This window comes from Procambarus clarkii, chromosome 74 (genome assembly GCF_040958095.1).
Source record: "Procambarus clarkii isolate CNS0578487 chromosome 74, FALCON_Pclarkii_2.0, whole genome shotgun sequence".
NCBI lineage: Eukaryota > Metazoa > Arthropoda > Malacostraca > Decapoda > Cambaridae > Procambarus > Procambarus clarkii.
In genome coordinates, this window is record NC_091223.1 from 14,694,560 (window position 1) to 14,707,038 (window position 12,479).

Below are 12,479 nucleotides of genomic sequence, written 5' to 3' on the forward strand. Positions count from 1 at the left end.
TACGAACCTGTCCATCTTTTCTCAATCTTTGGCGGCTTTGTTTACAATTATTAAACAGTTAATAAGCTCCGAAGCACCAGGAAGCTGTTTAGAATAATAACAATAGTTAATTGGAAAGTTTTTATGCTTGTAAACCGTTTAATAAATGTAACCAAAGCCTAGCTCACTCAGTGGTGAAGGAAGGTGGTGTAGCTCACCTGGGGATGAAGGAAGGTGGTGTAGCTCACCTGGGGGTGAAGGAAGGTGGTGTAGCTCACCTGGGGATGAAGGAAGGTGGTGTAGCTCACCTGGGGATGAAGGAAGGTGGTGTAGCTCACCTGGGGATGAAGGAAGGTGGTGTAGCTCACCTGGGGATGAAGGAAGGTGGTGTAGCTCACCTGGGGATGAAGGAAGGTGGTGTAGCTCACCTGGGGGTGAAGGAAGGTGGTGTAGCTCACCTGGGGATGAAGGAAGGTGGTGTAGCTCACCTGGGGATGAAGGAAGGTGGTGTAGCTCACCTGGGGATGAAGGAAGGTGGTGTAGCTCACCTGGGGGTGAAGGAAGGTGGTGTAGCTCACCTGGGGATGAAGGAAGGTGGTGTAGCTCACCTGGGGATGAAGGAAGGTGGTGTAGCTCACCTGGGGGTGAAGGAAGGTGGTGTAGCTCACCTGGGGATGAAGGAAGGTGGTGTAGCTCACCTGGGGATGAAGGAAGGTGGTGTAGCTCACCTGGGGGTGAAGGAAGGTGGTGTAGCTCACCTGGGGATGAAGGAAGGTGGTGTAGCTCACCTGGGGGTGAAGGAAGGTGGTGTAGCTCACCTGGGGATGAAGGAAGGTGGTGTAGCTCACCTGGGGGTGAAGGAAGGTGGTGTAGCTCACCTGGGGATGAAGGAAGGTGGTGTAGCTCACCTGGGGATGCCGTGGAAGGAGGGGAGCCAGATGAGCTGGCCGTAACTAAGGGCGTAAGGCGTGTCAACTTTGGGAGGCGTGGAGAGGCTGCTGGCCCTCTGGAAGCTGCAGAATCTTCACACTGAACATCAAGCTGCTGCTGCTGATGCTGCTGCTGCTGCTGTCTCTGCTTAATTAACTGCTTGTGTTGTAGCTGCTGCAGCTGCTGTAACTGGTGATCAGACTGCTGCAGCTGCTGCTGTTCTGTCGGATGTTCCTGCTGTTGATCTGACTGCTGATGCTGCACCATCTGCTGTCTGAGATGGTCTTGGAGGCTGGGCAGGGTCATCCCATGACTGTTGTAGGGTATAATATGGGGTCTCCAGCGACTCTCAATATGACTCGTACCTTGCTGCATGATTTCCATTATATATTGCACAAATCTGGGTATATATCACAAGTTGAATTGTACTACCGTGGCAGGAACGTTGTTGGGAGGTAGGTAACTGTTAGGGTGGAGCAGGTAGGTGAGTGAGAGAGGGGGGGCGAGATCCCCCGGGTGAGGGGGGGTATTAATGGAGGGGAGGAGCAGGGATGTATATGTCTTGTCACTACGGCGGTGCCCGGGACACTGGCCTCCCTGGCTCGTTCCTTCTCCCTTGGCCCCCGTCCTCCTCCCCCTCACACCGGCCGGGCCGAGGGCCCCCCTACCGCCCGCCCGACTGGGGAATCCACACCCCCCATATCTTTATCACTATTTCTCCTTATGAATGTGCTATTTTAACCTAGTATACTTCCAGCATACAATAATTTAACATGATGTACAAAAACTATAGGACCATGCGGGGGTGTCTTATTAAATATTAAACAAATATGAAGATTCGAACTTGAATGAGCTCAGAGAACTATGTAAATAGGAACTATTCCTCAGGAACATTGAGGGACTTTTGACAAGGCGCCGGCTTCCTGTCCTTGTCGAAGCCACTGGAGATGGTGGTCCTTCAGGTAAATTCAGGTAAACAATGTGAGGCTGTAGACTAAAGCCAGTAGAGTGTGTGTGTGTGTGTGTTTGGAGTGAGAAAATTGTCCACATGGTAGTTTTATCATGGGTATTGATCCTCGGCCCACACTCACTCCTGTGTCCTACACCCTCTACCTACACCCAGGCGTCCTACAACTTCCTAATACACATAGTTATGTGTATGAGAGAGAGAGAGAGAGAGAGACAGAGAGAGAGAGAGACACAGAGAGAGACAGAGACAGAGAGAGACAGAGACAGAGAGAGAGACACAGAGAGAGACAGACAGAGAGAGACAGAGACAGAGAGAGAGACACAGAGAGAGACAGACAGAGAGAGACAGAGACAGAGAGAGAGACACAGAGAGAGACAGACAGAGAGAGACAGAGAGAGAGAGAGACACACAGAGAGAGACAGACAGAGAGAGACAGAGAGAGAGAGAGAGAGACACACAGAGAGAGACAGAGAGAGACACACTGGCAGATCCAGCACATCAACACAACTTGCCCCAGTCATCGGAAATAGTTATTCCTTAAGATGTAGTCTACCATGTGCTAACATCCCTGGATATATAGACCAGGCAGCAGGGCTGGATAAGGTCAGCCCGAGACTGTCACACCTGTGAGCTGACCTGTTCGCCTCGCCTCTCCCACACCAACCTACCAACTCTCCCTGGCGCAAGGAGATTGGCCCTGCCTGTGGGAAAAGACAGATGTGGTTCAAATCCACAAAAGGAAGAGTCATTCAGGAGGGGATGTGAGGGTCTGCGACTGTGAGGGTCTGCGACTGTGAGGGTCTGCGACTGTGAGCCCACCAAACACACACCGAAACTACGACGTTGGTACAACGTTCGAGCAAGTTTTAACACCACCTAACCAGTTATAACAACCAATATAGCAAGTTGTAACAACGTTCTAATACGCCATAAACACGTTAAGCCAAGATGTAACAACTTTATTTCAAGTTGTAACAAGCGGAAAATAGAGACAGTTTCGGTTTGTGTTTCCAGGGAGGGTCTGCGACTGTGAGGGTCTGCGACTGTGAGGGTCTGCGACTGTGAGGGTCTGCGACTGTGAGGGTCTGCGACTGTGACAGCAAAATTGAAAGCACTTGGTATCTTAGACTCCATTTTACGACAAATAAGCGTTGATATAGTTGGCCCAGTCATCATGCAAACATAGCAGATTGGCAAGGTGCAATGGGTCTATAAGTGGGGTGCTTCATTTTATCCCCAGGGACATGAAGCCTGTGTGTATATATGCACTTTAGGTTTGTATTGAGGTCCTCCGTAATGTCGACCCTCCCAAAGGTGGATGACCCCTGCCCCCCCCCCAAAAAAAAAAAATTAACTCCAGGATACCTACTTACTGCTAAGTGAACAGAGTTATTAGATGAACAAAGGTGCCATTTCTATCCCGTCAGGGAATCGAACCCGGGTTTGCTATTGTCGAGAAGGAAAGGAAATGGGAACCAAGTCAGCAACAAGGCGGGCGGGGCCCCCCTCAACCCCTGGCAACAACCGCAAGCATTACTCAATTTCTCATATATTATGGCGACGTGCCTGCTTCCCCCCCCCCCCCACAACCCCCTTCCCACGCGCTAGCCCCCACCCTCCACCACACCAGCCAAGGCCAGATAACCCCTCCACCAGATCCCCCCCCCCTCCACCAGCCCCCCACTCCTGAAGCCTCAGCAGGTGGGGGGGGGGGGCTAGTATGCCAACTACTCCCACCCCCTCCCTTTCCCCCCCCCCACTCACACACACACATGTGCAGCACACCTGTACTTGTCGTGGTGGTGAACAGCTGTGAGCCTCTCGTACCTGGTGTGCTGTAATCAGCAGTAAAATACACCGCCACTTATGCACGCGCGCCACACACACACACACACACACACACACACACACACACACACACACACACACACACACACACACACACACACACACACACACACACAGTCACAGGGACGTTAGAAAGAACTTTTCCAGTGTCAGAGTAGTTAACGGATGGAATGCATTAGGCAGTGATGTGGTGGAGACTGACTCCATACACAGTTTCAAGTGTAGATATGATAGAGCCCAGTAGGCTCAGGAACCTGTACACCTGTTGATTGACAGTTGAGAGGCGGGACCAAAGAGCCAAAGCTCAACCCCCGCAAGCACAACTACGTGAGTACACATACACATAAACTTCTTTCCACAGTTAGTTTAGTTCATTTATTATGCACCCCATACCCATCTTGTGGGCGGTAGTGGAAAGGGTTACAGAGGCACATAATGGGCTCAGGGACTGAACCCCACAATTCATTTAGCTAAGCAAGTTACAATCTTGATGAGCTAGTTACAAAATTCAATATAAGTCATCACATCAACAATGGGTTCGAGATCGACCTCAAGTACAGGTTCTAAATTAAGCAACTGACATATGTGGAGAGCTAGTGTCACAATTGATATGTTTGTCCTGCACACCGCCCCCCATCCAGTGGGCAGCGGTGGATAGGTTACAATCACTTAGTTACTACCTACAGTTAGCAAACTGGGGATATTTGGCTAAAATTTCTGGTAGCAGATCATTTTGAATGAAATATTGACACATCGCTGGAACATTGGTTATAGAATTGTCTCTAAATTCTCGTATCTTTTCGCACTCCATCACATAGTGACGGAGGGTGTGCGAATAACTTTGTTGACACAGTTTACATTTGGTCAGGTCTACATCAGCAGATAATGAGAATTCCCAGAGATACTTGTAACCGAGTCTAAGCCGAGCAGTAGTAACATCTAGAAGTCTGCTGATTTTATTGGATGATCCATAGATGTGTGGCTCCTCTTGCATGATAGTATGATGATAGATGGAATTACTGGTGTCAATTTCACTTTGCCTCAGATCTACAAGATCTTGTTGAAGTTCTCGGTGTACTGCTGCTCTCAGATTGCTCATTGACAATCCAAGGTTACACTCGACGGCTCCTTTAAAGGCAGATTCTTTGGCTAACTTATCAGCTCTATCTTTCCACAACACTAATATGTGTTTGTGTGTGTATATATAAATATAAATGGATATGTTCGTTTGTTCAAAATCGCTAATCTCCGAAAGTTCTTCACCGATTGCTTTGAAATTTTTAGCAACACATGCTATACTAAATATGTTACGATTCCATTTCAATGTTTCCGATTTCATTGATAAATGGAATTTTCATAGATTTCGATTTTTTTAATTTTTATTTAATTATTTTGTGTGACATTGCATTGGAATTGAGCTGAGTTGTTGACCATATGGTTCATTTCGTGAGTATAGTTTTTTTTTCATTGTTTTTCATTTCGTTTTTTAACTGTTTTTTTTTTATATTTCAGCGATGGGAACATCAGATCATTTGGGAATGGCGGGGCGGACTGGGAGACAGGGAAAGGTTATTGATATTTATATATTTATATATATATATATATATATATATATATATATATATATATATATATATATATATATATATATATATATATGTGTGTATATCACGAAAATAAACACGTGATTAAGAATGTGACAATGTCATACCACGGTGGAAAATGAAACGGGAATTTCCTTAAGTACTTTCGTATATTAAATACATCTTCCGAAGGAATGATTTTACAGATTGAGTGATGAGTATAAATAGGCAGGAGAATATATATATATATATATATATATATATATATATATATATATATATATATATATATATATATATATTAGTATATTTTGGTAGCAGTCTTTCCTGTAGACATATATTATTAAATATGACCGAAAAAGTAAGATTAATAATTCTAACACGAATTTTCTCAATCTTTCGTACATTTCTTTTCACTTTTGATTTACCTCCAACAGTGAAAAGAAATGTACGAAAGATTGAGAAAATTCGTGTTAAATTATTAATCTTACTTTTTCGGTCATATTTAATAATATATATATATATATATATATATATATATATATATATATATATATATATATATATATATATATATATATATATATATATATATATATATGTCGTACCTAGTAGCCAGAACGCACTTCTCAGCCTACTATGCAAGGCCCGATTTGCCCAATAAGCCAAGTTTTCATGAATTAATTGTTTTTCGACGACCTAACCTACCTAACCTAACCTAACCTAACTTTTTCGGCTACCTAACCTAACCTAACCTATAAAGATAGGTTAGGTTAGGTTAGGTAGGGTTGGTTAGGTTCGGTCATACATCTACGTTAATTTTAACTACAATAAAAAATAATTGACCTCATACATAATGAAATGGGTAGCTTTATCTTTTCATAAGAAAACAATTAGAGAAAATATATTAATTCAGGAAAACTTGGCTTATTAGGCAAATTTGGCCTTGCATAGTAGGCTGACAAGTGCGTTCTGGCTACTAGGTACGACATATATATATATATATATATATATATATATATATATATATATATATATATATATATATATATATATATATATATATATATATATATATATATATGGTGAGGCCTCCCTCACCTTGCCATAGCCATTCCAACAGGCACGTGGAAATTAGGGATTACATGTTAAGAGCATATGTTTTTTTTCAGTAATAATACAATTTTTTTAGGTGAAAATGATTGGATTTTGACTTGATTTTTCAATTTTTATTTTTCTAATCACCAAATCCGCATAATGACTGTATACTGGCAAATTGCGGCCAATTACTTATATAATAAATAATAGAGAACTAGTAAGTTTATGCAAAATTAATTAATTCTACCCCAGTATTATTATATATACATATATATAATTTTTCCAGAAAAAAAATCTATAATTATAACACACACACACACACACACATACACACACACACACACACACACACACACACACACACACACACACACACACACACACACACACACACACGCACGCACGCCAGCATGGCGGGAGAGAGCACCTGGCGCACGCACACACACACACACCTGACCTACCCCAAACTCAGCATTGCTGACCCATTCACCTGCACCAGCTGATTACCTCCCCCCCCCCCATGCCGAAAACTGTCACCCACCCTCCTGTTTACATACCAGGTAAATATGTATATGTATATGTAACTATGCCCGCCCAGGATTCGAACCCGGTATTCTCGATTGTGCATCGAGAACGAAGCAACTGTACTACCGGGACCTACGAGACTGTGCCGCCAAATAGGGCACAGTCAGCTGACAAAGAAAAGCTCTGGTAGCCTCAACAAGCGTCAGGTGGTGGAAGCCTAGCAAGTGGCACTGGATGCCACTAGTCCACAGTGCCTCCTAGTGCCTCTCACCCAAAATGCCGCCAGTCGCAACATGGGCAAATTTGCAAAGCATGGGGTTGCCCTTTTTATAACCTGGTGCAATATTATTGAAACTGGTTTTAAATGCGATTTGGTTATAATTATAGATTTTCTTTCTGGAAAAATTATATATATGTATATATAATAATACTGGGGTAGAATTAATTAATTTTGCATAAACTTACTAGTTCTCTATTATTTATTATATAAGTAATTGGCCACAATTTGCCAGTATACAGTCATTTAGCGGATTTGGTGATTAGAAAAATAAAAATTGAAAAATCAAGTCAAAATCCAATCATTTTCACCTAAAAAAAATTGTATTATTACTGAAAAAAAAACATATGCTCTTAACATGTAATCCCTAATTTCAGTTTTTTTTTATCTTTATTTAATAAAATACAATATAAATCATATATACAACTGTGAGTGGAAGCGGTGACATAGGCTAACTATAACCCACTATCACTTTTTCACTTACGGGCTCACCATAGCCCGTGCTACATGGACATTTCGTTCTGAGTAGCTAAATCTAAAACCACAACGCCGACATGGTATTTACATACAACATATACACATTTGTCAACGTCCAGAATCTTCATCAATCAATCAAGGCCGGTAATAAAAGTGGCTATTAGACTTACACAGTTGCCATTAAAGCTTGTCAGGATTGATGATTGATTGATGAAGATTAAGCCACCCAAAAGATGGCACGGGCATGAATAGCCCGTAAGTGGTGGCCCTTTTGAGCCATTACCAGTATCAAGAGATGATACTGGAGATCTGTGGAGGCGCGGCTGCACCCTGCGTGACGGGAGATGTCTCCCGTGGCCAAATGGTCTACTGTGTGGAAAAATGTCTCGCTATTAAACTGAAACTGACTTGGAGGAGTGAGAGGGTGAGTCTGATGTTTTAAACACACGATAAGTCAGGGTCAGGTAAGATAAGATTGTGCTAATGGAGGCAAGGACGGGCTACCACTGGCCTGGTTACCCTCCGACAGCTTCTGTGACGCCCAAATCAAAATCCAATAATTTTCAGCTAAAATTCGTTTAAGAAATTGCATTGCACGCTCCTGGATTTTATTCGTAAAATCATAATTTTATTCATAACAAAAAAAGCCGTAAAAAACTTACAGAGCGCAGACTCATATTGTGTAGTATTCAATATGAAGGATTAGGCTTCTATGTAGTCCTCTGACGTAGGTTCGAACCCTCGTCACGGCCCTTGTGGATTTGTTCATACAGTTCATTTTAGTTTAGTCACTATGCACTCCAAAGTCATCCCGTGGGCGGTGGTGGCGAGGTTGTAGTGTCAAATAATACATTCAGGTATAACACCTTGAGGAGTCTACCTCCTGCTAGGCTACAGATCACAGATCAACATCCGCAGAGGCGAGGCTTTGCGAATGGCAGATTCACGAAAGCACTTACGAACGTGTACATCTTTCCTCAATCTTTGACGGCTTTGGTTACATTTATTAAATAGTTTACAAGCATGAAAACTTCCCATTCAACTGTTGTTATTGTTATAAACAGCCTCCTGGTGCTTCGGTGCTCATTAACTGTTTAATAATTGTAAACAAAGCCGCCAAAGATTGAGAAAAGATGGACAGGTTCGTAAGTGCTTGCGTAAGTGCTTTCGTGAATCTGGCCCCTGGAGGTTATCTTGAGGTTATCTTGAGATGATTTCGGGGCTTTTTAGTGTCCCCGCGGCCCGGTCCTCGACCAGGCCTCCACCCCCAGGAAGCAGCCCGTGACAGCTGACTAACACCCAGGTACCTATTTTACTGCTAGGTAACAGGGGCATAGGGTGAAAGAAACTCTGCCCATTGTTTCTCGCCGGCGCCTGGGATCGAACCCAGGACCACAGGATCACAAATCCAGCGTGCTGTCCGCTCGGCCGACCGGCTTCCTGGATCCAACATTCTCTCCCCCCCCCCCCCCTCCCTTTCCTTTCCATAATTAATCTCCTCCCTCCTTGAGACTTGAGTGTTTAATGGAGAAATTCCTGAAGTGTTTTTACACTTGAAGTAGTAGGCTGTCACCCCTTTATGCCATGGAGGACAGAAGAAAATGTAGATATGCTGGTTACTATTGTAAATGTGTGGCCACGTCTGTGGTAGAAAATAATAATAATAATAATAATAATAATAATAATAATAATAATAAAAATAATAAACCGTTTATGTATATATGAAGCTCTCGCTCTCTCAAATCAGTAATGGTTCCTATCCCATTACTGTATATGAATTAATCTCAGTAAGACTGGATGGTGGCAGCATTAGTTAATAATTTTTTCTCTATTTAATATTTCCTTGAAAATGTACCATTGGTTCGCGGTGTAAATAATCAGTGTTACACAATATTTCACTTTATATTACCTTGAATATTTTAACAGTGTTACTAATTACCAGTGCTACAATCGTAGATTAATCCAGTGTTCCACAGGAACTGAACTCCACAATTCATTTATATATTAAATATCAGTAAATAGTTGTTTTTTTATATCAAGTGGTTCAGGAAGTGCCACAGAGCAGTCAGTACCTCTGCGGTTGCTCACTTACCCAGGCGCCAGATTCACGAAGCAGTTACGCGAGTACTTACAAACGTGTACATCTTTCCTCAATCTTTGACGGCTTTGGTTACATTTATTAAATAGTTTACAGGCTTGAAAACCTCCCAATCAACTGTTATTGTTATAAACAGCCTCCTGGTGCTTCGGAGCTCATTAACTGTTTAATAATTGTAAACAAAGCCGCCAAAGATTGAGAAAAGATGTACAGGTTCGTAAGAGCTTGCGTAACTGTTTCGTGAATCTGACGTACTTACACATTTCTTCAACACCATTACTTGGTTGCATAGCCTTGATTGGAAGCAGGAATTTGTCTATCTCTGTTACTGGCGAGTGATAGCGCAGGTGACTAACACCCCCCGACTGGACCAGAGTTCGATTCCCGAGCAGGGGGGGGGGGGGGAAGAGACGTTTGGCCACGTTTCCTTCCATCTGATGCCTCCGTTCACCTAGCAGTAAATAGGTACCTGAGAGCTATGCAACTATTGTGGGTTGTATCCAGACAATAAAGCCTCGGCCTCACACACGTCGGGTCCAGGATTCGAGTCTCCTACAGCCCAGGTGAATGAAACAGTGATGCAGTGTCCACGTGGTGTGTGTTGATATGAGACAGTGTCCACGTGGTGTGTGTTGATATGAGACAGTGTCCACGTGGTGTGTGTGTTGATATGATGCAGTGTCCACGTGGTGTGTGTTGATATGATGCAGTGTCCACGTGGTGTGTGTTGATATGAGACAGTGTCCACGTGGTGTGTGCAGGGTCACCCCCTTGTGACCAGACACGGGGACAGCGAGCCTTCAGCAGCTGACTTCACCCTCACACACCTGTTCACTCCCCCAAATTGATAACAAACTCCGTCGAGACACCTACAAATAATATCAATAGACGGAAGTCAAGAGTTTTATATCCAGGATGATCGACGCCGAGGGCAAAAACACTTAGAATTCCAGTAGTTGGGGGGCCAGGAGCTAGGCCTCTACTTCAATTTATAGAGCCACTTGGGCCTATGTCACCAGCTGACCTTTGTCAGGATGCATTCATCTAGCCGTTTTTGTGAGGGTTCATCGGTTGTAAGCCGGGAACGTAGACTACTGTGCTTGCCTAGGCATATCTTAGCAAAACATATTAATGTTAGAACCGGTGTTGAATTGTGAATAGCCGTAGAGTGAGATGTAGAAGCCCCAGAGGCAGGCCAGGGGTAAGAGGCAAGACTGTTCCTTGAATTTGAATTTGAATTTGAATTTGAATTAAATTTGTTGCCTGCAACCTCTCCGTTAACAACTGCGACGTATTACCACAAATGGAAGCACCGTAAAGTCATCGTTGTCTATGCATCAGCCTCGACATGTTATACTGCTTGGGTTGGTACGTTTTCGGTTAGGCTAAACCGTTGCATTTTGTTACGGAGTGGTCAACGGGCTATTGTTCCTAGGCTTCCCGCCAATTTTCCCAAGGCGGCGAGCGGGAAGAGCATCCCGCGCTGAGTCTAGCTCCCAATTACTGAGTACCAATTACTGAGTACCAATTACTGAGTACGACAAGATATATCTGAGAGGGGGAAGGAATGAGTACACCACAGCAGATAACGAACGCTCGTACAGATAAGAAGCTCGGATAAAACTGCCACCGCTTCCCTCCCTCCAGATATGGCAACCCATCCCTCAAGCGTGACAGAACTATGGCAACTATGACCAGCCTGTTGGACCAAGCTCTCACAAGTCGAGCCTGGCCCCCGGGTTCGGCTCGGGGAGTAGAACTCCTCCCAGAACCCCTCTCCAGGTATATAATATATACATCTGGAGCATTCTTAACGGACTGTTCGGTTCCTGAAAAAAACTCCGACGTACAGGTGAGCAGACAGGTGTTTGAGCTATGACGCAGACGGCCCAACCCGTCTCCAGCGAACGCGTTGACGGATGACGCAGGTGGACCATACAATGAAGACAGGTAACTGACAGACAATGAAGCAGCAGAGACAGACAGCGAGGGAAGAAGACGGTCAGGCAGACAGCGACCCGTCATCCTTCCCGCCAAAACAGTTAGAGCCATTTTCAGAACACAGCGAAGAAACAAAAGAAAATCGTCAGGAGACTTTTATTGTTGTGGTAGAGAGGAGCAGCTGCCCGAAATTGCTGTCCGCCTTGCTGACACGATGTTATGATAGCATAGTGGGCGGGCTGTCCGCCTTGCTGATACGATGTTATGATAGCATAGAGGGCGGGCTGTCCGCCTTGCTGATACGATGTTATGATAGCATAGAGGGCGGGCTGTCCGCCTTGCTGACACGATGTTATGATAGCATAGAGGGCGGGCTGTCCGCCTTGCTGACACGATGTTATGATAGCATAGAGGGCGGGCTGTCCGCCTTGCTGATACGATGTTATGATAGCATAGAGGGCGGGCTGTCCGCCTTGCTGACACGATGTTATGATAGCATAGAGGGCGGGCTGTCCGCCTTGCTGACACGATGTTATGATAGCATAGAGGGCGGGCTGTCCGCCTCGTTGACACGATGTTATGATATCATAGTGGTGGGAGAGAGAGATAGAGAGTTACACCACTACAGGTGGGAGAGAGAGAGAGAGAGAGAGAGAGAGAGAGAGAGAGAGAGAGAGAGAGAGAGAGAGAGAGAGAGAGAGAGAGAGAGAGAGAGAGAGAGAGAGAGAGAGAGACAGACACAGGTGGAAGACA

General features: G+C 44.3%; 1 protein-coding gene across 6 annotated transcripts in view; it reads right to left on the reverse strand.

The window, feature by feature from the left end:
* The window catches only part of LOC123767346 (hepatic leukemia factor), a 95,215-nt gene that overhangs the window by 48,890 nt on the left and 33,846 nt on the right, over window positions 1–12,479 (reverse strand). For 2 of the 6 annotated variants that reach the window (XR_006773949.2, XM_045756965.2), the window contains exon 1: window positions 888–1,518. The exons of 2 other annotated variants lie outside the window; for them this stretch is intronic. Coding sequence is in view for 3 of the 4 variants with exons in the window: in XM_045756965.2 (XP_045612921.1) it covers window positions 888–1,293 (406 nt within the window). In the remaining variant the exon portion in view is untranslated. Of the gene's footprint in view, window positions 1–887; window positions 1,520–12,479 lie in introns of those variants that run through there. 2 more of the 6 variants (XM_045756963.2, XM_045756964.2) reach the window with 2 other exon arrangements.